At 42.2% G+C, this 25,163-nt stretch overlaps 1 protein-coding gene across 1 annotated transcript in view; it reads right to left on the reverse strand.

Moving 5' to 3' along the window:
• Positions 1-25,163, reverse strand: part of col4a2 (collagen, type IV, alpha 2) — a 63,047-nt gene that overhangs the window by 37,266 nt on the left and 618 nt on the right. Inside the window, exons 3-4 of the mRNA XM_037109777.1 lie at positions 25,091-25,145; positions 3,245-3,325 (exon numbers count right to left, since the gene is read on the reverse strand). Of these exons, the coding sequence (XP_036965672.1) occupies positions 3,245-3,325; positions 25,091-25,145 (136 nt within the window). The remainder of the gene's footprint in view (positions 1-3,244; positions 3,326-25,090; positions 25,146-25,163) is intronic.

Genomic DNA, 25,163 nt, shown 5'->3' on the forward strand with positions numbered 1-25,163 from the left:
ACTAAAATAAAGGAAAAATTATACTGCCTGGCTCTGAAAGTAACATCTTATCTTACAGTTACAAATGGTTAAGGATGTGTGAGAGACATGTTAATCTTTAGCACACAAATAATGCTTCACCGTTAATGAAAGATATTCACTCTCTTGGCACTGTCATTATCACTTTGTCACTGAATGACTGAAACCCTTCCCTGCACCCAATGCAGAGGAAGAGTAAGACAGAGAGGCGGAAGAGAAAAAGTAGTCTGCTGACCCTGCCATCAGACTTTGGCATCCCTCAGATGTGGAATGTGGAACTTCCTCTCTCTGTGGCTCCTTACAGGGTTTCCTGTATCCACAGAGAGTGTGCAGGGCGAAGGTCAGACCTACTGTAAATTCTCAGTACATGCCAGACTACAGTTGCTGGACCATTCCTTCACCTCTGTAGTTTTAAAGAATTCCTCCCACAGGAGCAGCTCTTGCTCGTAAATGGGAAGTTTTATTAGAGTCCATTCCAGTCGTTGAGTTTACCACATCACACATCTGAACCGAGAAATGGGCACTATGAGCACTTTTTACACAACAATGAAAGACCTGCTATAACTGGTTAGTTTATGCTCTTTTAAATTTGTCTTTGAAATAGAAATGTAGCAGTACTTTAAACTGTTGTTGCTAAATATATATGATATATATCCCTTTCACTTGACCCTTTCACCAATATTTTCATTTACCCTGACTTGTCTCCGAGAAGTTATTATGTTTATAAATTACTAAATCATCTGTCTGATATGTAAAAATTTACTGTACATGCTGCTGGATTCATCTGACCATGATGAACTTGGGGAGCAAATCTCTCAAAAGTGCAATATGTAATAGCTGGCTACCTGTCACCACAGTAACTGGTAGTTGCTGCTTCCTGTAGTTAGTTAGCTCAGTTAGCCGTGCATGTAGCGGACCAAACAGTGAGCTTGGAACACTTGGGAGGTGTTGGTGCTTACACCACCAGCTCAAGAGCTTTGGTAAAGACGGAACTGGGGCTAGCTGGTTAGCTTGCTAACTATAGTAAATATCTATAAATTTCATCTATATAACATTAAAACTGTAACTTCTTCGTATTAGAAATGCTTATTTTTTGTGGTTTCAATACAAATTCTTAGACATGGCATCTTTAAATATCATAGTAATTAAAAAACAAGTGATGGAATGATTATGGAGGGTTTAAGAACAAATGTTCAAATCAACACAGCAGAGCCAAATCGACTCTTTCAAAACCTGGCGCCTTCATTACCCACAATGCAACATAGCCACTGTGTGAAATAACTGGAGGCAATTTATCAGACTACATGCAGCTCCCTCTGGACCCACAAAAGGCTGTATACTCTTTTTTCACATTGGCAGAGGATTGCACAAAAAAACACACTTTAATGTCTAAAATTTGTGGAGTTACCCTTTAACCCTACTCCACTTATTGTCCAGATGTTCTTCCCTGCTCAACTTACAGGTACAGTACAGCACAGTTATGCAGCTCTACTTGATTTGCCAAAAAACTTCTTCTCTATGCCCCTGTTCAATTCTGTTTAATTTCACTCTTTAACACATGTGAAGGATTGCTGTGGAAAGCAGGCGTTGGCTGTCTGATTCTAAAAGTTAAAAAAACTTTTAGGATGTGAAACCCCCAGTACAACAATCAGAAAAGCTGTTTGATGGTCTGGCCAGCATGTGTCTGAGGCAGAAAGCCTTCACTCGTGCAGAACCGTCGCTCGCTCTGAGCTTGTTATCTCAAGATGTTTAGTCTATGTCTGTCTCTTGATTTCACGCCCCTGGTCCCTCGCTCCTCTTTCTGTCTTTACTCTACTTCCTAATGGGTCTCCCACACTCCAGACCCCCTGACCTCCTCTTTAACAGATGTTAATGGTGTGCGTTTCATCACCTCAACTGTACTTAAGTGTGATAAGTATTTCTAACTAATGAATTTCAGCAGCACACTCTTTCACATGGCTGCATGCCCGTGTCAAACTCATACAGTCACATGATCTCATATATTCACATTGCATTGTTGTGATACTTCAATGTCCTACCAGAGGGCTTTAGGCCATGATCACACATGGTGAGCTATTAACCAGTTAAGATGAAGCCACAAGGGGTATAAACAAAGTTAATCAAATCATGGATGCTGTTCATGTTCTATATTTTTTTCTTACTGTCAACGAATTCCATAAAAAGACCAAAACTAACAATGTGTTACTCAGACTTCCCAACCCTGTCTATGGCACTCAGCCCCAAGTCAGACAGAAGAAGTAAATGTTTTTACTAAGTGTTTCATTTTTAGCAAAAGGCTACATAGCTTCCTAAATCAGCTGGACACTGTAGTCTTCAGTGAACATCACTCACACAGGATTTAACAGGGAATTTGTTGGGGACTATTTTCAGCCGTGGACTCGTAAACAATTTTTTGAGCTTTTGAGCCTTTTACATCAAATCAGACAGTCTTTGCTAGAAGGATCAATTCATCATTGATTTTGGTCTCTTCATAGGATGGGGGGGCATTCTGACGATGACATATAGAATTAAAGGAGACATATTATGCTCATTTTCATGTTTATGATTCTAATTCAGGTCACTACTGGAATGGTTTTACATAATCTAATGCGCAAAAGCACATCAGTTTTCTTGCACTTTCTCATGCTGCAGAACAGTATTCCTCCTCTGTCTGTAATGCTCTGTGTCTTTAAGGCCCCTCCTCCCAAATACCCAGTCTGCACTGATTGATCAGCCCACACACGCCTGAGCCCACACCAACAGAGCAGCTGTGCTAAATCGATTCTTAAGTGCCAAACTAGCCTCTAAGCTTAAATTATGCATGTACGACATGGTGACGTAGTGTGATGTCACAAAGTCACAGAATTTGAGGTGACTTCTGTTTGTGTGGACTTTGACCATTTCTTAGCTTTCAAGATCTTTTACACGCACAAGAACCAAAAACAGAAAAGCATAATGGGTCCCCTTTAAGAAACTATAAAAACATGTCAGTTCCTTCCAGCTCTGCTAAATATCTGCACATTGTACAAGGTTTGACAGGCTGAGGTCTGTAAAAGCACTACAATTTGAGCTAGTAACCTAGTCACTGAAATTAGGGAGCCTCATATGTGATCATGACCTAATTCAGAATTTAGATTGGAAGCCAATAGCTGGTTAAAGACATATAAGAGAGAAAGACAGGGGTGTTTAGAGCAGTGGTGACTGTATGGGACAGTCGGGGACTTACCCTGGCACCCTTCTCTGGGAAACACTGACATCCTCCGCTGCAGTCTCTTCCTCCGCAGGGGCCACTGTGTTTCTTCCCGCCCTGTCAGACGGAAAAACAGACAACATGAAGGTCAGAGATGGGCTATTGGAGGTTAGGGGAACAGATGTCACATATACAGGAAACAGCAACACTTGGCTGTCCACTTCATTTGCATAAACACAGCAGAGATGTCTGTCCATGTGTTGCTGCTCGCTTTCTGCTTTATGCATCAGATAGGACTCAGTGTTGGGTAAACTGTTGTGTCCTGTAGGTGTGTCCGCCCGTGTTTGTGTATGCTGTGGTTTGAGACTACTCGTGTTGTTTGTGCCTGCAGAGCATGTGAGCTAGTTTGCCATTTTGTCTGTGTTTGCTGGTCTGGATGTGCAGAAATGATGCCTCGGATGTGGCTCGAATGACTCATAATGGAGATGTAACGGATAGCTGCGTGGCCATGAAAATCCCATTCATCACGAGGGCCAGCGACAGCGACAATTTGTCTTTGGATGTCTGCATACCAGCAGAACCACCCACCATCACAAGCCAATCTGTGCGAGATGTGACACGAGCACACAGAGCCGGTCAGGGGTCAGTGCAGAAATGACAAAATCAAAGAGAGCAGCCACATAAACGGGGTTCCCCAACTCACAGGTCAGAGGTGTCGGGACCCTGAGCTGGCTGAGATAGTTGGAGACATAATTGAGACAGAATGGACTTGGGTTTATGTGTTTCAAATTAAAGGAACAGTCCACCCAAAAATAAAATGTAATCTTTATCTGCTCACCCATATGCTGATGGGAAAGTTTAAACAAGTTTCGGTGGAGCTTCACATCAGAACAGTGTTACAGCATTCTCTGAAGCAACTGAAGTAGATGGAACAAGATGTAAGGAGCTATTTTATGTTTACTTTATGATTGCTTTTGATATTCTAAAACATGTCCCTATGTACTTCAGTTGTTCTGGAGAATGCTGTGAAGCTCAAGAAAGGTTTTGTGGACTACAAAACTACAACATTCGGCATGCAGGGTAAGTAGATAATGAAAAGTTCTCTTTCATTCTGTCTCAATTAAAGTCTCCATTTTTTCTTCAAAATCATATATCAATCATTCAAATCCAAGATGAACTCTTTGCCTTTCAGATGTTGTGCCCAAACCACAATTCTGACTCATCAGAAGCAAAACTATTTGAAGTGTTGACACAACATAACACATTAAGCTCCACTCCCTCACTCACAGATGCACATCAGGATATTAGCTCCAGTTCATTATTGGAATTAAGGTTATCACTGATCCAGATGTTCTTTTTATAGATTTGTGGGTTAACCAGCAACTCTTTAGACCCTCCAGCACTGTTTCCACACATATTTACATGTTTACTTGAATGAGTGGAAACAACACTTCTGCATAGTTTACCATGTTCCGTTGAACTTGCCTGAGAGTGAATAATAATGAAACACAGGCACAAAGAGCAAATAGCACGTTTCGGGAATCGGGTGAAAAGGTCCTTCGGTGGCCTTTTAATTAGCATGTATGAGTTAAACTGTGACTACAGACATGCAGAGTGGCTTCATGTAGCCGGTTATGACGTTGCTCTCTTGTGTCCACCAACGTCCTCCACCTACACAGCCATACCATAGCCTGCTTAGGCAGCGAATGCCTCACTGTCCTCCTCGCTCCCTTGTTAAAAAAAAATCCAAATGAGCACTTTATGCCTACAGTGGCAACAAAACACCAGATCGAAAATCAGAATAATTCTCCCTCCTCACTTTGACAGCGGATCCCAGCGGCCTCTCCCTCACAATGACCACATTGAGACCCTCATCAAACACAAAGACCTTCTTTTACTATAGAGACGGCGTCCTTTAATGATCCCCTATCTCCACAGCACAAAAGACCCTCTTCCTCTCCCTTATGGAATGCACAAGGCAGCATTTTTCTTGGTTCACTCTCAGTGGATCTGAGGGCTTCCTTTCAGACCGCTGTTTGATATAGCTGAGACATGCGATGATGGCTTTAACTTAGCCGGCACGCCATGGTGGCACACTTACTCAGTCCACAAACACCATTCTTTAGTTATATCTCTAATCGTGAACTGATAAGTCAAAAGAAGGCATATCCAAACCATGACTCCTCTGCAGGGTGAATATCTTTACAGTATTTTCAGTGTCAGGAGGGGACACAGTAGCAGGTCACATCATCACAATAAGGATGTAACAGTCACGCCATGACCTTTCTCCACATTGAGGTGATGTCCAAAACACAGACAATAGACTGCGTCATCTCTGTACGGACACACAAAGGAATGGAGGAATAGCTCCCATAAAAGCAATTACACATTCTGGAGCAATGCACCAATCAATCCAACATCACAGTTTACAGGCTCAAAATAGCTGACGTCTGTTTCAGCAGAAGACAATAGGACTCTGCTACAGTATCCTGTTTTCTCCACCCACTGTCACAATGACCCACACTTTGACAAAGTCACCTTTTCCACAGCTGTACAGTACACCTTGGGAACAAGCTGGATTATAATCTGTTCCTGCGAGAGAAAAACTATGTTCCAAAATTCCAAAAAATAGTTCAACCAAGTCCTATTTCCTGTCTTTGTAGGGTGCTATCACACTCATATTCAGGTTCATTTGGTTCTGACCAAAGAAAATACATTGTTGTGTTCTAGTTCTGGCCCTGATTGTGTTCACACTGACCAAAAGCTTTGAGGTAAAGTCAAATGGACTGAGTGCTAAAGTAACTCCGGCCAGTTTTGTCATCTTGAATCATCAGAGCTACATTACATGGACCCACAAAGAGAAATCAAGAGACATCAAGCTCTGCTGAAGTCTGACAATGACCCATTTATTTGAATCAGGTGTGTTAGAGCAGGAGAACCTCTAAAACATGCACGGCAGAGGGAGTCCCCGAGGATCAGGACTGAAGAACACTGTCCAAAGCATTTTTCACCCTTGCGAATGTCTGGTGACTACATTACCCACAATGCAACTGGAGGTGGTGAGGACACATTTTCACAGGGGGCACATGCTTTGTCAACTGAGCTACTGGAAATCTTGGAAATGTACATTTTTTTCTTAGAACAGTACTCCTCCTCCCCCCCACCCCCCCAGCTCAATAATCCTTTTTTGTTGTTGTTGTTGTTTTTTTTTAACCTACAATGGCTGTCATAGATCTCAGTATGCTAAAAGGTTCAAGTGTGGTGTGAAAAAAAATAGCAGACCCACACTAGGATTTTGTGATAGAAGATAAGCTAAACTGCTATTTAATCCACTTGATGATGGAATAATGAAATGCATGCTTAAGTTCTTGACCAAGTGAACAAAACTACAGGTATAAAAGTCACTTTATGGTATATCCAGACAAAAAAACAACTCGGACGGATTTTTAACCATGTCCCACATTAGATCAAGGACCAGCAGAAGATCCAGTCGTAGTGAGACAAGAGGGACAGATGATTCCAGACCAACTAAACACCACAGCGTGGGGTCCTGCAGACTGCTGCCATAAATTGGACATGTACTGGATGTAAAGCTACAGTGACAGAGAACTGGCCCTCAGTCTCAACACACAAACCTGAACACTGCACCAGATTCAACATTTCATCTGAGAGCCAGAGAGACACGCAGGGAGGCAGAAGATACATCATAGGAGTCGGCTGGTGGAAGTTAATTTCCGCCATAGACGTACATATGAGCTGCAGTGTCTCCCTTTTTATATAAAGACTACATTAATAATATCTGTAAAGACCGGAGAGGTATTAAAAGTATAAAAGAGAACTTGTTCTAATTCCTTTGTTATGAGAACTGTCAGACAACAGTGTATATGATATGAAACAATGTCCATGAACCAGGTCAGCTCCTCAGATCCGGTTTGCTGTGATTCATCTATGGCTTGTAGTTTACAGTACGCCTCTCCACTGTTGATCATCCTTTATGTCCTGTGAACTACCTTCAGTCATCTGAGGGATCCTCTGTGGTCATCTGCTCCACTTCAAAACTGCAAAAACCGCCCCCTCCTCTTCATATACTGAATAAATTAACCTATGCATATGTATACACCACTCAGACCACACATGCAGACAGAAACAAAAAAGCTTTCCAGAGAGGATAGGTTAGAAAAATAGGCCCAGTCCGTCCAAAAAGCAACATGCTGTTTTCCCCTCAGTCTCAATGTGGTGACTCTTGAACCAAAACCAATCCCTCTCTTGCCAAGTTCCTCAGTTTTGAAGCGGTTGTATATGAGTTTATCCATCACTGTAAGCAGAGCTACAAGGTGAGAAACAATGAGGATTTTTTTTCATGAGGAGGAAATAAACCATTTCCCTTAAAGAAGTAGATAAACACACTTGTTTGTTATCTTAGAGTTCAGGGAGTTCTTTCAGTGCCCTATGCCCACACCCTGTGTGTGTGCAGTGGCATCTACTGTATACACAAGCTACTAAAACGCAATGTTTTTACATGCTCCATCTACCTGTCTTTGACAGTACTTCCTTTTATAACTAACTGATGTGCTGTGTGGAGATAACCTTTAGTTTGACTTCTTAGAAGTGGTCAGATTAATGCCCTTCCTAATGAGGAATGTTGTTTTTGTTGCCTCCCTGTTCTTTATGGCTGCACTGGTGCCTCGCTCCGAATGTGCACTGACTCCTTTATTGTACTGTACAGTAATGAAATATAACCAGCTGGGTCAACAGAACTCTCTCTCACACTCACTCTTTCTCTATTTTTATTAATGCTGTTAGAATAAAAAACAATGCAGACTTTACACTGCTCTGGTGAGTTCTGGTCATTCAATATATTTTTCTTTTAAAACAGAATAATTCACTGGATACTGTTGCTTCAATATGCTGATATCATACAATAACATTCAGTGAGGTGACAATAGTGGACACGTTTTCTCTGCAGAGTTCATTATTTTCTGTGTCAGGAAATGTGTAAGTATACATGAGGGCCTCTTTCTAAAGCCCTGATAACCAGTAAAGTACTATATCACCTCAATGTGTCGTGGTATGACTTAAAACAATAATGTTTCTTAGCATGTTGGCTTCTATGTGGAACTGAGAAAGATCTGAATTACAGCAAGCAACTTTGGTCAGTATTACAGAGGAAACAAAACAGGAAATTAAATCAGTACCAGTCAAAAGTTAACTCACTGTTCTAAATCAGTATAAACACAGTTAAATCAATTTTATCTGCATAAGAGAATGGTTCATAAGTTTGGGAAACAGACTTGAACTGCTTTTTTGCTGAACGTTAGACAGGAAGATTAATATATCTCTCGAATTAGCAGCTAGTTAGATTAGTTAGCATAAAGAATGGAAACGGGGGAAACAGCTAGCTTAGCTCTGACCAAGGGTAACAAGATCTGCCTCTTCAGCTCACAAATTAACACTTTATATTTTATTCATCTAATACATACAAGAAGTGAAGTGTAAAATATCAATATATTGATGGGAGAAGTGTTTACGTAGGGAGTAGCCTCCTCAATACTCCGCCTGTTGCCTGGCAACCTCAACGTGACAACATGACTACAGGTGGAACCTCCAGCGAACAGTGGTCATCCCTCCCAAAATGTCAAAGTATTCATCAGACCAAAGCAACAATACTCATGATCATCGAACTGGGTCTATATGGACTTACAGTAGAGATTAAGCTGCTGACTGGCGATGTGCTCCAAGTGTCCCAGTACATGTCAGTTACTCTGAGATGAGTGGTGTCCTCCACTCTTTTCCTTACAGATTTGTGTGTGTGTGTGTGTGTGTGTGTGAGATCATGGAGAGTCCTGTTATAGCAGGAACTACCACATGAGTAGTTTTTGGTACTTTAAGGTGTTAATATTTCTGTTTTTATGTGGACAGAGTTTCGTCAACACGATAGCGTCACAACTGTGCCAGGTGCAGTCTTGAAACCTCACAGATGTGTAGCTGAGACCAAAATGAAGGACCATGGTCTAAACCATGAACACTGAATATCCATGTATTAATGTAGTCACGACTGCTGATTAGTTGTGGGTTGTAACATCAACATGTTGACATGTGGCTGGTGTGGTGCCATAGTTTCTGTTCTATGACCACTGTATCTATTAGTCAGTGCTAGTCTGTTTTACTGTACCACCATCATCCACCATACTCAGACCTGCTAATGGCTGGTTTGTGTAGAATCGTCTGTGGTCAGCTGAGTCACTGTGGTCTACGCCCTATCTGTGCAGTACATACAGTGGGTTAACCACAGACATAACCACTTCCTAACACTTCCGGACGATGTCTCAATGAGCCAAAATCAACACAGCATCTCAACCACAAGAACAGGATGATGACAAAACCAAAACAGACGAAAAATGCAGACAAAACATACTGAGGGCAAATCATAAATACAGATGCAAAGGACGACACACGGCTGTGGCCTTCAGCTACAGTAGAGTCGGCTTAACTCAAGCAGCCCAAAACATCATGGTAGGATTCATGGTTTTCCAAAATGATTGGGAACCCACATAAAGATGACCACAATAATTAGACACAATGGACCCATGATCACTACATGGTTGAACAAAAAGTGCAAATGCCACCTAGAGAGAGAAAAATCTACATCTAGTTTAATATAACCTTTAAATAGGTCCGTGCAGATGAGTAAAAGTGCCATGAATGGAATCCAGAAAAATGCATCACAAAGCCTCTTCCCTATAAAATGAAGCAGCATAAAACACACAGAAGAGTCCATGATGTCGACCCACAGCTGCACATTCCACACCTCTCCTGCTAAATTACTTACTAAAAAAATCCCATGATCCCAACAGATTATTAACTGACTGAAAAAACATATTTCAGAAACACGCGCGATGAACCGACTGATGGATGACCTTGACTGAAAGGAGAATCAAACATTTCAAAGGAAGTCACCGCTTCCGCCAGTAATCCTCCTCATGAAACCATAATGGTTATTTACAGATCTTAACAAATGTTTCGCCCTGTTTTTTTTTTGTTTTTTTTTACTCACAATGAAAGGATAAGATTTCTCATCTGCTGTTGTTCAAACATCCAGGTGTTAACAGTGGTGCCACAGACATATCTCCTGAAAGCTGTCACGCTGTCCCTCAGGTGACGGCAGTGACAAACTGCCTCTTTGAGATGGTTTCTCAGTTTTCACACATGAAACGACACAGTCAAGCATAAACAGTGTTTGTGAAGGACCCCCTCTGTGTGTGAGGTATCAGATGAACAAGGATCACAGACTATCGCTGGTCAGGATGAGTGTTTGATCTGAGATTGGTGGTGAAACTGTTTGAACCCTTCACTAACTCACGCTACAGAGAGGACAACACAGATGAAGCCGAGCAGCAAGATGTAAAATATGGCTTTTGTGATAACGGTAATTAAGAGTCTTAGGACCGCTAGAGTCAAAAGAAACTAAATCCCACTACAAGGAAGGCCGTGGCCATAAGTGGTTGATCTGTTAGCAGAGGTTGTTGCTCATCTTTAATCAAAGTTCTGACCTTTCCACTTTGACCCTGGTCAAGAGGAATGTTGGATCCAACTACTGAAATTTGCGTCTGTCAGATCCCTCCTACAACCACTTGTCGAACCCCATCACTAACATCATGACATGAAGGCACACTTGGCCTTTGGGGGAATGTTGCAATAGTCATTTTAAAAGCTACCCAGACACTATTTTCTTTATGTTAGTGCTTCTGAGCAAAGAACATTGGAGTTGCTGGTGTGTCACTTAGCATCTTAGCAACTTAGCAACTGCTGCATGTGTAGCTGAACGTAATGCATCCGTCGGAAAGAGCGTGTGGTCAGCCGGACGGCAGGTGAAGTCCACCCTATCCGACTGACTCATATGGATGTTCATTATTCTGGTAATCTAGCAGATAATAGTCATCCATTAAAGATGACTGTATGGGCAACTCCTGAGAAAAGAATCAAGAAATATCACCAGAACAATATACCAGGTGTGTTTTATCATTTATATGGCAGTTCAAACTCCAGCCACAGATGACAATGTGGTTTAGGAGACATCATTATTTAGTTTGAGACATCGCAGGTTCATAGAAACGTTGCTCCATGACGCCGCTTGTGATTTGAACCATTAGAACTTTACATTATAAGCACAGAATTGAGATGAAATATGATGTAATGCATTATCTTTAATGGGTACTTTATGACATCTTTTTTTTCTTTAAATTCCTTCTGTTGTGCGTGTTTGGATACTGTATGTGGACCACCTGTTGCTGTTATCTTGTGCTGAGGTAACAGCCGCCCCTCCTCACGCTAATGATGAGAATGTCGACGAGGAAGGTCAAAGTCAGAGAATTTGAAACACCCGGTCACTTTGAACAAGAAGCTCTCAGACTTGTTACTGTCTGCGTAACACAAGCCTGTGATGGCAGCATCCAGCATGATATGTATTGATGGATATCTGAACTATATCTCTTCGTGATACTCCCTTTGCCAGCTGGGAACCGTCTCTGTGAAGGATTCCGTGTAAGCATGCAAGTTAACATCTGAACCAGGAGGTACCCACACAGAAACATCTCAGCGACTAATGGATGGAATGCCATGGAATTTTGTGCAGACATTCATGATACCCTGAAGATTAATTGTAATAACTTTGGTTATTTGGTTTCATTTCTCCAGTGGTTCAGTTTATGACCAGATAAATATGACCTGTGAAAATATGGACATTCCCTTCAGCCTCAACTGTAGGCTTTGCTGTGTTTAGTGCTAATTGGCACATTTTGGCATACTAACAAACTCAACTCAGATCATGAACATGATAATGCATTATATGTTAAATATATGTCAAAAGCAAACAGGACAAATGTACCAATGTCTTGCTTCTTTCATTTAACCAGCTTTTCAAGACAAAACAGGTATTTCCTTTCACTGTGACATCACGCTAACAACAGTCATTTCCTGGTGGACAACTTTTGGTTAAATTGCGTTGCGAGGTTATATGAAATCGACAAACTTCTTAATTTTTTTGTCATTTTCCGCCCTCACTGTAATGCCTTAAGCTATCCAGATAACACGCAGCTCGGACTGCTGTTATCTGGTCAACAGTAAGGCCAGCCCTGGTGCTGTGGTTCAAGCCCTTTTTCACTGTGAAAGGTCTCAAACAATATCTGACTGATGTCACTACACTGTTTGCAGCCCCCCTGTAGCCTCGGTGAATCCAGAACAACTTGAGGAGAAATTTGTGTGAGGACATTCTTGTTTCACTGAATGAAAAGAGGAATGAAGCATGTCTAAATGACCCCTGTGACTGAGAGTAGGAAGGTATAATCATAAAACCGCAAATGTCTGTTTGTGTGTGTGTGTGTGTGTGTGTGTGTGTGTGTGTGTGTGTGCGTGTGTGTGTGTGTGTGTGTGTGCGCGCGCGTGCATGCGTGAGCATACACAAAAAAGTCAGTGACCAAATTATGCAGGTGATTGTTGCTATCTGCAGCTGCGTGATTCACATGTTGGCTTTAAGAAATGTTTCCTTCACAATAAAGTCAGGGAAACTGTGAATTGAATACAAGGAAATACTCCATAGCTATTGTCCTTTCCCATCAGTCAGTTCACTTATTAATTCCTTTAAGTTTCCTCTTGTATTTTGTCTTTCAGGCTGAACCTATTTATTTTTCATTGCAGTTCTAAAATACAAACTGAAAACACTGGATTAAAAAAGTAGGCCAGCATGTCAAAAGGGAGTTTATTCATTCTGCGCAGCTTTAGCTTCCGGCTATAGTCTGACATAGAATTGAATCAAATAATCAGATTACTAATGTTAAACAAACACACTCACACACACGCACACACACACACACACACACACACACACACACACACACACACACACACACACACACACACACTACATATACATACAGATGGCGGAAGAGCAAACATCAAACATGTTTGTGTTGGCGTTGTTTTCATTACTGAGGCATGTCTTGGTATAACACCACATGTCCCACAGGCCTCCATTACAGAGATATGGGAAATTCTTGCGTTGACCCTACTGGATGTCACAGATTTCTCTCCTCGATATACAGTACAGTTTTTCTGCCATTGCTTCTTTACAGCTAATTCTGCTTCCTACTGCACCGCTATCTACTTCCTCTGTGTTCAATCACTCGAGTGCATTCACACAAATGAAAAATCAAAGACAGAAAACAGGCCTATGGTTGACGAAAGACGGTCAAGTGTGAGTATGGGCCACAGAGTGAATTGTTAAATTCTTCGTATTATATCTGTGATATTGGCATATCACAGATATAACAATACCAGTGTATATGGTATCGATATTGGCCAACATTAAAAAAAAAAATGGTTTTAAAGAGCACAGTACAGAAAATGATGCTTGGGGCTATTTTATTAATTTTCAAGGGAAATTTACTCATTATCAGTTGAACCTGACGCGTATGTGTCATATCAATCAACAGATTATATTGACCTCTGAGGTTGATGGTCATCACTGATCACTAACTCTTAAAACAAAACTTCATGAAGGAAGTTAAGCCAACTGGTCTGTGCTGCCTCAACATGACTGTAGCAGACAAATATGACTTGATGGTAACGGCTGCAAAGCTCTTTTTTAAAAAAACATCTCTGGCAGCCATGTGAGTGAGGGATTTGGAGGGGCAACACATCTCAGCTAGGGTCGAGTGATGTGATGAATGTAATGGCTATTGGTGATTGGCCAATCTCAGTCATTAAGCCTTTTATTGAGTCCACAAACAGCAATTTGAGGAAATCTGCGAATGGAGTGAGATTATTTGACATATTCCCGATGACAATCGGCTGTATCAACTTGGTACACATGCAATGATTTCTACCATGTTCTTCTTATGGCTCATTAAGACACCATTCTGTATGCATTTGCCGTCTGAATGATGGGCTGGAGCATCAGTCTTTTACTGTACAGTATCACAACTTCTGGTCAAAGTAAATTCTTGTTGAGCCGTTTCTTTCTCTTTAGTCCAACCCTTTAGTGCCTGCATCTTGCTGTGGTACTTGACAAATGTAGCATTTTTCCATGAAGAGACTACTCTTTTTATGGCAGTGAATGGTTTTTGTAGGAGTGAGAGAAGAGAACGTGGACTGCAGACACAGAGGAACAAGGTCACTGATCTAAGAGCAGGACATGACTCTGAAGGAGAACGTAAACTAGAGCAGAGGGACCTGAAATAAGCAGTGCAAACTCCCACTGTGCACCTCTGGCTCAGCTCCAGTGTAAACACGGCTCTGGTTTCTGCCCCGGGCCTGACACAGCTGGACCTGCCCTCTCCTTAACTGGCCTCAGGTCAAACAGAGTCTCAACTCTATTTCCTAGCGGGCCACACTGCTAATCAATGCTTCCTGCCACAGTCTGAGCTAAATGGACCTGGGATTAGAGCTGTTTCTGTTCTTAGTGCGAACAGTCCAACCTGTCAGACGTTGTTATGCTGACAGACCTGCTGCTCACCCCGCTAATCAGATGATCAATGACATCCAGATGGGAGGATCCATTCAGTAACAACCTGGACACCTGAGAGGCCTGAGAACACTATGTATGTTGTTTTAGATCTACTTATGAGAAGATAATGTCCTCATGCAATCCAAATACGAGCAAAAAAACCTTTGAGGGTTAAATATGAAATCTATAGTCAGGTTAGAGTACTTATTTTTGTAGTGGACCTAAAACCGAATGATTAGGATGGTAGTTGAGGTGAGTTGAGTCCAGAGACAGAGAAGGTGTGCAACAGTTAGGAAAAACTTATGGTCGCCAATAATTGGAGGGACTTCGCCCCTCTGTGACAGTACCAACATGCAGGTATTAGTGTTATTTGCTAATGTCAGTATTTCAGTATGTTGCGAATGTCAGTATTTTTGCAAGTTTCTAAACCAAAGTATTGAACAAGTTACATTTTCTTGTCCCAAGGTAAATAGTGATCATAAAAGTTATTACAATTCATCTTAGAGGTGTCATGAATTAACCAAATTTACATCCAATAGTTTCAAAGCATTTCACTTTAACCCACAGATGGCATCACCATAGTGGCGCTAGATGAAAAGTCTGAGGATCACCAGAGTCATCGGGATTCAGCCTCTGAGCAACGTGAATATCTGTACCAAATCTTTTGGCGATCTAGACAGCAGTTGCCGAGATATTACTGCCTAGACCAGAGAGAAGGTGGGCGAGTAGGCTGACTTTGCCAACCCCCCTTCAAAAAAAAAGACACACAGGGGAGGGAGAGGGAGAAATTGGACAAGGCTGTGTTATCACAAAGTGTGCATTTAACTTTGTTAACATTCTTCCCATGACAAGAAATCTTTTAGTCGAATCAATTAGACCACAGCTGGGATGGAAATGAATGCTCTATGTCTCCAATCCAGAGGAAAAAATGTGTAAAGCATGACAGTGAGATCATGTCCCTGATCCTATTTGATGAGACAGCACAGTTGTGATTTTATGGAGGACCTACACACAGCAGGATGTGACCAGTTCCAGTCTACACATCTGTGCATCGCCAAATAAGAACAATTAAATCAAATTCAAACAAATGACTCCATAAAGTCCACCACTACGTGGGCACCTGTTGAACAGCACATAATCTAACAAGGCCGGAGCGGTTTTGTGAGAAAGGAGGACGTGTGGTCTTTGTGTAAACACAGCTGAAACAATCCTTCCATCTGAGCTCACTGAGAAAACTCACCTCTACTGAGGAGAGACAGACCAGGGACGCACGTGTAGAAGGACGACACGAGGGAGGGAGGCGGACGAGCTGAGAGAGTCCCTTTCGCAGATAGATGGAGAGAGAGCGAGGGGACAGAAGACAGGGGAGATAGAGACCAGGGGCAAGAATGAGGCTATAAAAGGAAGCGAGGGCCGGAGCTGCACAGAGACAGTGAAGCCTGGGAGGACCGAGGCTTTGGAATTCTTTCAGCGCAGCCTTATTGGACCCCTGTGCCCCTCCATTAATCACTGTGAGATGGAGTGAGGGCAAAGGACAGGGGCGGAAATATATATACAGTATACAGGGATTTTCCAGAGACAACGTCCACAATGAATTTACTTCCGAACTTCATTCCAAGTCAAATAAAAGTCTGTTTAAACTGAGTTTACGACGTAAACTGTGTTACACAGAGCACTGAGTTTACTGTTAAGAAGAGACTACAGAGAGGTGACGAAGATGCTGAGAAAACAAAATCAAAGAAATCTGCATATAAAAATGATTTAATTCAATAAGTGGCATCTCATAAATGCTGTTTACTTCAAGGGTGGCAGACCATAAGGAGGCACTGAAACAAGAGAGCACTTGAAACAAGTAAATGGGTAGGAGACGTGAAACTGCTCAGAGCATTATCTTTAGTTATTGGGTCATAATTCTTTGTTGTTGAGTTTTTCAGATGCATTCTTTTGGAGCTTTTAGCACCTCAAGGGTCTGGTTTCATTATTTTGAGAGACGGCAGACAGCTCTAAAGCAAAAGCTTCAAGTTTCAACTATTTAACTCACACCAACAGGAACTAGATGGATAAATAGCACATGTAAGAGAAAATATGTATTTTCTTTTCTCTTTTTTCTGGCATTTTACAGACTAGATGATTTTGTAATTGATTCATTGTAGAAATAATTGGTGGTACAGTTATCCATAAAGAAAGTTGTTAGTTTCAGTCCCTGAGAGATAAAATATATTGCACATTCTTTTAACCCATGTAATTTCCCAAATATCAATGCTTGTTGCCTTCGCTGCCACGGCCCACCCCATGCCCAACCTGAGGATGCCATAAAAGCTGTTTGACATTGTGAAAAATGTATCACATATAACAGCAAATATCAGGATTTTAGATAATAACTATTATCAGCCCGAGCCTATTTTGTAGGTGACTTTATTTCATCAAACAACCAAAGTAGGTCCTGCTCTGTTAGATAAATCAATCAAGAATGATCAATGAATGTTACAAGCAACAAACGTCCACGCATCCGAGAACCCTGTTTGACTTCACCATCGAATATCAGACAGACCTCTCTTGAATATCAGACATGGAAAATGAAAACCATGTGAGTTTGTGTGTGTGTGTGTGTGTGTGTGTGTGTGTGTGTGTGTCTGTGCGTGTGTGTATGTGCACGCACCCATACAGTATGTATTGTACCAGGGCAGTGTGCTGTGTGACTGCTGGCTGTCACACATGACTGAGATTGAAAATGAAGCATGAAGAGTGATTATCCTCAATCAAACTGCTGGTATTCCTACATCGTTCCCTTGGATATTGAACTTTTGCTTTTGCATATTTTCACATCATTATAGCGTCTAAATAATAAAACAATAATATGTTAAAAGGCTGTCGTGCCAAACAAACGGACTCATTTAGACAGACTGCCTGAAATGCTCTGTATTAGCTCTATAAAGCCCTGTCTGTGGATCCAGTGCATTTACAGTTTATTCCATAGACAGTTTATAAACAGAGATGTCTGGACTGAGACCAGATTCAGAAGTTCGTAACTTTTAGATTTAGCAGATTAATTAATTTGATGAAACAATAAATAATCCCCACACAGACTTAAATAAAACAAACCAGTCCAGCATCATGCCCTCACACAGTGTATATGGATCTCCTTCTCTCTTTCTCATGTTGCTTTATGTACAATATTACCCAGACGGAGTTTACATTGTGAATATACAACTGAGCGAGCACTCTGCGGAGCACTTGAACTATGTGGGGTCCAGTAGGGCTGTAAAGAAACTCTGACACATTTAACTCCACCCTGCTTCCTTTTCCTGTTTAGAGAGCTTCTCTGGATAATCTTTTTTTTCTCTTCACACAATTCTGCAGTCAGGATGTTTCCCATAAAACCCGACTTCACTAAAACCCACAGATAAACACGGCCCACACTCGCTGCACGTGCGAGAAAGATAATTAGACATCCTGGCGACGAGGGAGAGCAAATTGACCCACTAATTCGAGACATGTTTCAATGGCCTACAAAAGACTCCAAACAAATCCCATGCAGATTTTGTGACCTTTTAATTCCCTCTCCCAGTGCCCTGCTTTCTTTCAACAGAGTTGTACGTTGCTTGTTTAAAGAGGCAGTTTGTGCACCAATGGGGGCGAACAGCCAAGCCCACCAGGCCTTTCCTTGCCATCACAATGCTGAACCGCGGAGACTAATCAAATAATCACCAGCCCAAAGTCACTCTTCATATAAAAAAACAAAAACAAAAACGCTCTTCCTGGGTTAACAATACTTAAGCAAACAAAAGACACACATACTGTACATCCATTCACATGTGAGCACGCACGCACACACACGCCACACCATCTGCACAAACGTTACGCAGAGCGAATGCAGAGAGGTCAGAGGGGTCTGTCTCTGAGGTGAGGGCAACACCTCAGTGGAAAATCCATGTCACCTCGGCTTCTCTCACCACACACACACACACACACACACACACACACCCCCACACACACATTCATGCATGCACACACACATACATGCGTGCACACACCAGTGACAGGGAAGCACCACACATGGGCTTCTCATCCGAGGCTGGGGCTTCCTGCAGCACCGCACAATGGGCTCTTCCCCCGATTGTTACATCCAGGCTCTCTCTATATCACCGCCACTCTTTTGGCAGGGGATGTGCTGGCCATTTTTCTTTCCTTATCACAGGCAGACATCTTCCCCTCGCCCCGGACACACGCCTTCCTCCCCCATAAAGCAGTCACATCTGAGAGGTCGGTCACGTGGCCGCTTCTCATCAGGTGACCCCATCATGCATCCCTCATTCGCATTCAGCTTTCAAACTTTCCCAGGCGAACTACACGGCTGATGTCAACATCACTTTCCATCATTTGCATCTTTCACCAATTCTCTTCTGGATGCTCACAACATGGCCAGTGTGATTTAGTTTGACCGCGTGGTTGCAAAGCGAGCCGTGCCAAAAGAGCACATGCAGAAACAGCATTTACCACAATCATCCACTTAGCTGGAAGGAGGGTAATTGCGAAAGCAGATGTTGCAATGGGGCGTCCAGGTACTATAGGAATCTCTAGCCAAAAACCTCTCTTGCAAATTCCCACAACTCACACATCCTCATCCAGCATCATCCCCTCATTCCAACGTGCTCACACACATCTTGAAATATATTCTCAAACACACGAGACCCAAAGCCTTCCAAAGGGTCCTACACAAGACATCCTGTTAACATAGCTGCCTCAAGAGCCTTCCTTCCTCCGCCAGTGGACACTGATGAAACGTTACTTGTGTGAAGAGTGGGTGTGCATGCATCCATGCACAGAATCACATTGGCGCATTCTGCTGTTGAACCTTCTGGTTAAACTTTTATACTTGAGTTGGGGATCTCCATAGAGAATGTAGGGCAGGAAACCCCAAAAGTGGGGTCTTCTAATGTACCGGAGAAACCATCTCCAAGGCTCCCGAGAGTCAGGACCAGGTGTGAGCGAGAAAGCTGACTTTATGTATTTAGTATGCTTCAAACAAAGACAAAGACAAAGGTGTGTATAGCCACAGACTTCTGAGTCCATTTGGAAGCCATCTTGGCAACCCTCCAGGGGACTTCGGACAAACAAGGCCCCTGACCTAATTAATTTGGGAAAAGGCAGAACTTGGTCACAAGTCAAGTCTGATAAAAAACAAAACAAACAAAACCTTCAAACGTTTGGTGACTTTGACTCAAAATAATGTTTTAGATACTTTTTTTCGACATGGCATATACATGGTTTGACAACACCAACTTCTTTTTTGGCTCAATCCAGAGTGCTGTCACGGTACGCCATCAGCTCAAGGTATTTCCGATGTCCGATGTTTTGATAACCTCACCTTTCTTGGTTATCCTGTGCACAAGCACACCTACTTCATCCATGCCTATTAGAAGTCTGTCTGCAGCCACACCAAATCAGCTGAAACTGTCGTGAATCTCAACCGTGCCTGACCGTCAGTGCAACGACATGATATGTCTTTAGGACTTCTCTATTAAAATCATTTAAAAGTTTGTCTCCTCTCTTTTAACAGCCCTGGTAAATCTGGGTGGCCACACTTCAGGGTTGTTTGAAAAGCCCCTGATGATTGAGAGGGTTTGAAGCACAATGAATAGTACAGCAACAACAAGGCCTTGTACTTCTGTCAGGGTGCTGCGTGAAGTAGGAACAATAAGTCAGATTAGTTAATCGACAGAAAAATAATCAGCAAATGTCTGGATTTGATATTTTCTTTTCATATGCAATAGTTAACTGAACTTTGGTTAGAGAGACAAAACAAGACATTTGTGATTAAATACTGGGAAACTGTGACCAAAATGTTTGACAACTTTCAGACATTTCATAGACAGGCAGATTGGGAGATTGATAATGAAAGAGTGATGATGAAAATAATTGTTGGCTGCAGTTGCAGCAGTGCTTGTTGTACTGTTGGTTTCAGTTATATAAATTTTGGGAGGCGACCCCCCAATGGCTACATCAAAAACATGTGGAGGGAGGTCATTTCATGATCCTGCAAGTTGTTTCAAACACAGTGATGCCTCCATGGGCGGTGGGAGGGGGTTAAGGTCAAAATGGGTTTATACCCGTTTTGAAGGTGGCCTGAAAATCCTGCCAACCTAGAGAGAGGAGACGCGATGGAAAGTTCAAATGGGGATAACGATGCAAACTTTCTGACACTCTCACCTTGAAGGCTTTCATGTGTTGCACATATGCAACGTGGTGGAGATATTTGTGTGAATAAAAAAAGACAGGGGTTTGAGAAGAAGTTCGAATCCTGCTGTCTGACTCTGACACACCTGGCCAGTCACTGTATAAGTGGGTGCAAATGTAAAATGAATGTGTATAGAGAAGGGGTTTCAGCTGCTGTTCATGCTGAGAACTTCAAGGCTCTAAGAAACTCTGTCAGAGCTGCTTGCCTGATGGTGACCCTCTCCCCATGCTCCATTTCAGATTCTGGAATAAGGGAGCCTGTGTCCGTGTCCTGTGTCCGAGGTCAGGGCTTGACCATCTTTCTTATTCGTTCCACAACTATTTTTGCCACTTTTTATGTTTGCAACCGAGTGCAACATTATACACGCTTTCCAGGATCAGACCGTCTAAATATATGCATCGCTATCTCCGCATTTAAATGATTATCACGTCTCTCCTCCCTCCATAACGGGCGGCTTTTCATCCCGCTTTTAAGCGTGGCTGTTGCATCAATCGTAAATGCATTTACCTTCCGATGTGGTTTGTCAACATGCAGTGCTCCTCTAGCAGTATCCTGGCTCTGAATTACAGGGGCTTTTGCCACTACTCTGACACACAACACATCCAATTGAAACTCAAATGAGAGGAACGTGATCATTTTGAAAACATCAAATTAAATCTCACATGCAAAATACCTTGAGAATTCTATTTTCAAAAACAGGGGAATTCCACATGTAAAATGTCACATGGAGACGGATGGTGGGAAACAGCTGTACAACACAGGGGCCGGGGTCTGGTTCAAAGAACTGTAAGAGTCCCCTGGGTCGGATTTGGACTTCATATTAAACAGAAACATACTTTCTGAGATGCAGTTGAGATTGAGAAATTCTGTGTCAGATGGGAAACTTCAAGGAGTGATGTATGATTGGTTATGGCTTCCTTCATCTTTTTTTCATGTTGAATCAACTCTTTAACTGCCTCATTAAACCGCAGCTCATAACTGATTCAACTTACTCCTTTTTCTGTCCTTTCAGCAAGTTGTGTGTGCACAGATGGAGAAAGAAAAAAAGTCATATGCTGGTGGTGCGTCACAGCCAAAACTGAAGGTGTTTTGTTTTTAATCAAGCCATCTATGTGAGCAGTTTGTTTGTTTGACAGTTAACTTGCCTACATGGAGCACATGGATAATGCCAAACTAAATTTAGACCGCTGTCCTCCAGCATCCCTGCCTCAGAGCGAGGCTGCACAATACACAGAGGAGCTGAGCTGTGTCACACGCTTTTAATCAAGGCTCCGGCCTGATCTGATAAAAGCCTGAGACAAGCGGGCCTTTTCATCACAGCCGAGAAAATAAGTTTTCATCCGAGAGCCTTGAGTATGATATTAAACGTCTGACAGAACCACTGACCATCTGACGTTCGGCACGAACAGTGACAAACAGAAAAGCAAAACTCACTCATGCTCTGCACAAACACACTGCACACATGTGAACCTGCATCATGTGTGCGCTTTTCTTTCTTCTCATCCAGCCTACATTTTTGAACCTGACGAAAGAAAAAGCAAAGTAGGCTACGCAGAGTCAGTCACTCTGGGGAGAGAGGATCGAAAGTCGTTTTAAAGAAACATCTGTATGCTTTTATGTCAATTTGTAAGATTAAGGTAAAATACAAGTGAGGGTGTTTATGTGTGTGGGTGCGGGAGAAAAACAATAAAACCATTTATGTGAAAAGGATGGGATTTTTTTTCTCGCAAAGTGGAAACAGTGAACTGTGATGTCAACAAACACATGGAATAAACAACCACATGCCCAATTCCAATATGCATATAAGGTGGCTGAGATGGAAAAGTGGGTGTATCAAAAAAGTTCAATGGAAACAAACTTCAAGGGTCAGTTCACCCCTGAAAATAGATATTTTTACTCATACATGAAGTGCTATTTATCCATGAAAGACTGATTTAGTGCGAGCAGCTGAGTTTTGGAGATATTGCCATAGAGGGCCTGTCATGCACAAGTTAGCAACAGCAATGTAACTTTAGTTACTGACCTAGTTAGCTACAGAGAAATCAGCAAGCTGGTAGTGACTGTTTTATGCTTGTTATAACAAAAAGGACCATGATCAAAGTTTTCCTAACACTTGTTTTAGCTGTGTGCCTGTGAACAACCTCAGACTGGAGGGCCATAGAATCAGGGCAACCTAGTCCTGCTGTAGGTGTCAGGGTACAAAAAGGCAGGAAGGGCTAATTGGTAGGGGTGGTGTTCTGGGACTGGGCAGTAATGGAACTAGATGGCAATGTCTGTTTCCAAAATTCATGACCCAGTTACTCTTGATAATCCACAGCCCTTGTTGTGAGAAGTTCCATGTATAGACTATACTGACAAAAGTTTAAGACCTCTGTGGGGCGCTGAGGACACTGTAACCTTCCTCGAATACATGACACCAACAGAGATGCAATATCACACATTTCTTCAGCTTGCTACAGACAGATTATCCATCACAATGTATAGTCTAAATCATTTCTGGACCATAATGCGGACATGAATTCAGTCTGAACAGCATCTAATGCCTCTAAAGAAAACACTGATGCATAGTGTAATGACTGCAGAAAAATGACACAACCCTCTTACACATTAGTTCTCTGTAAATCTCGCTTTCACTTTGCAATTTGGTCTGCCAACTGGGCTGGATTTTTCCCACAAAAAATATGATGGCATATTGACACAAAGAACGGGTCTGCCACCATGGAACCAAAACAGGAAGCTGCATTGTTTTCCCTGGTCACTATCCCCAGGTGACAGTGGAATAGCTGGAATAGCTGTGGAAACTCTGCAGTGCAAAATAAAAGGAACCCACTGATGGAGGAGGCAAAGACGACGACGAAGGAGAGTGATGGAAACGAGGTCAAACAACTGACGGGCATTCACTCGTTAGAGAATGCTCCGGTGTTGTGTCAAAGTCTGTTACCTGTCTGATATGAGACATTGGAGTCTACTAAACTGGCACACAAACATAAACGAATGTGTCTGTCTCAGTGAGGAGAGTACTGGTTGAAGACTTGTTGCATAATATATGAACACCATGGACCATGGATGCCTAAATGTCATACAGCTGTGTGCCAGGTTGTAACTCCTACAAACATGGGGAATCTGACAAATTGTTATGAATTCAATGGCCCGTGCTTGATAGGCCATTGAATAGAGGGTAGATTGTGACAATATAGAGCGACATTGCGCCATATTTCAAGGTAAAACAACATATTTATTAACCTGTTTGCTTCCGTTAAACAACAGTTCACATTAGCATACAACTACTGACTAGCCAACATTATTGATAGTGTTACAAGCTACAATGGGAAAGGTGCAAATTCATTCCGAAGTGTCAACACACATCTTGGACACAAGTGAAACCTAGTGCACATAATCAAACAGCTCAGAGGTAGTTGAATGTTAACATGACATGACATTAAAATATGGCCCCATATCCATGCAGAGTTTTCTTCCCCATCATATTTTCAGTTGCTGATCAGGAAGTCGTGAACTGATAACAATTGGTCAGATTACCTATGTTTATAAGACTCACAACCTGAAGCAATCCATGCAAACTAATAGAAATCCCCACTTTTGAGATTCTCACTCTGATTGTGATGTCAGATAATAAACAAAACCCCCTGTGTGCATATGGTCTACGGAAAATATACTCATAAAGCTCAACAAGTTATCAGTGTGTCTGCAGAGGTCATGACCCCACACCAAAAAATCGCTGCAGGGTCGAGGGTGAAGCGAAGGCAACATGAAATGTGAAACTCCATTTTCAATCCGTTCATCTCACAAAAACAAAACAGCTGGAGATCCATAATTTCAACCAGAAAAAAAAACAAACAAAAAACAATTGCAACATGAGTTATTTCACAAGAAAGCTGTTTTGGTGGTTTGCTGTCATTCACCAGCACACAGAGCCAAGAGCCCTCCTCCTGGAGGAGCTCCCCCACCCAGACACTCCCACGGTCTGCGCGCGTCTGCTGCCGACGAGCACTTTCAAGAAACACAAACCAAGCCTGAAGACACACTATTAGCTCCATTTCATATCGTAATTGTCAACAGGCTGCGGTTTAATTTACAAGCAAAGAGTCAACAACAGGTGGCGGGAGAGAGGGGGTGGGGGACTTACCCCGTGCACTCCTGGGGCGAGGATGGCGATGGAGACGCACAGGAGCAGCAGCAGCCTGCAGTCAGTGAACATG

Source organism: Acanthopagrus latus, chromosome 9 (genome assembly GCF_904848185.1).
Source record: "Acanthopagrus latus isolate v.2019 chromosome 9, fAcaLat1.1, whole genome shotgun sequence".
Taxonomy (NCBI): domain Eukaryota; kingdom Metazoa; phylum Chordata; class Actinopteri; order Spariformes; family Sparidae; genus Acanthopagrus; species Acanthopagrus latus.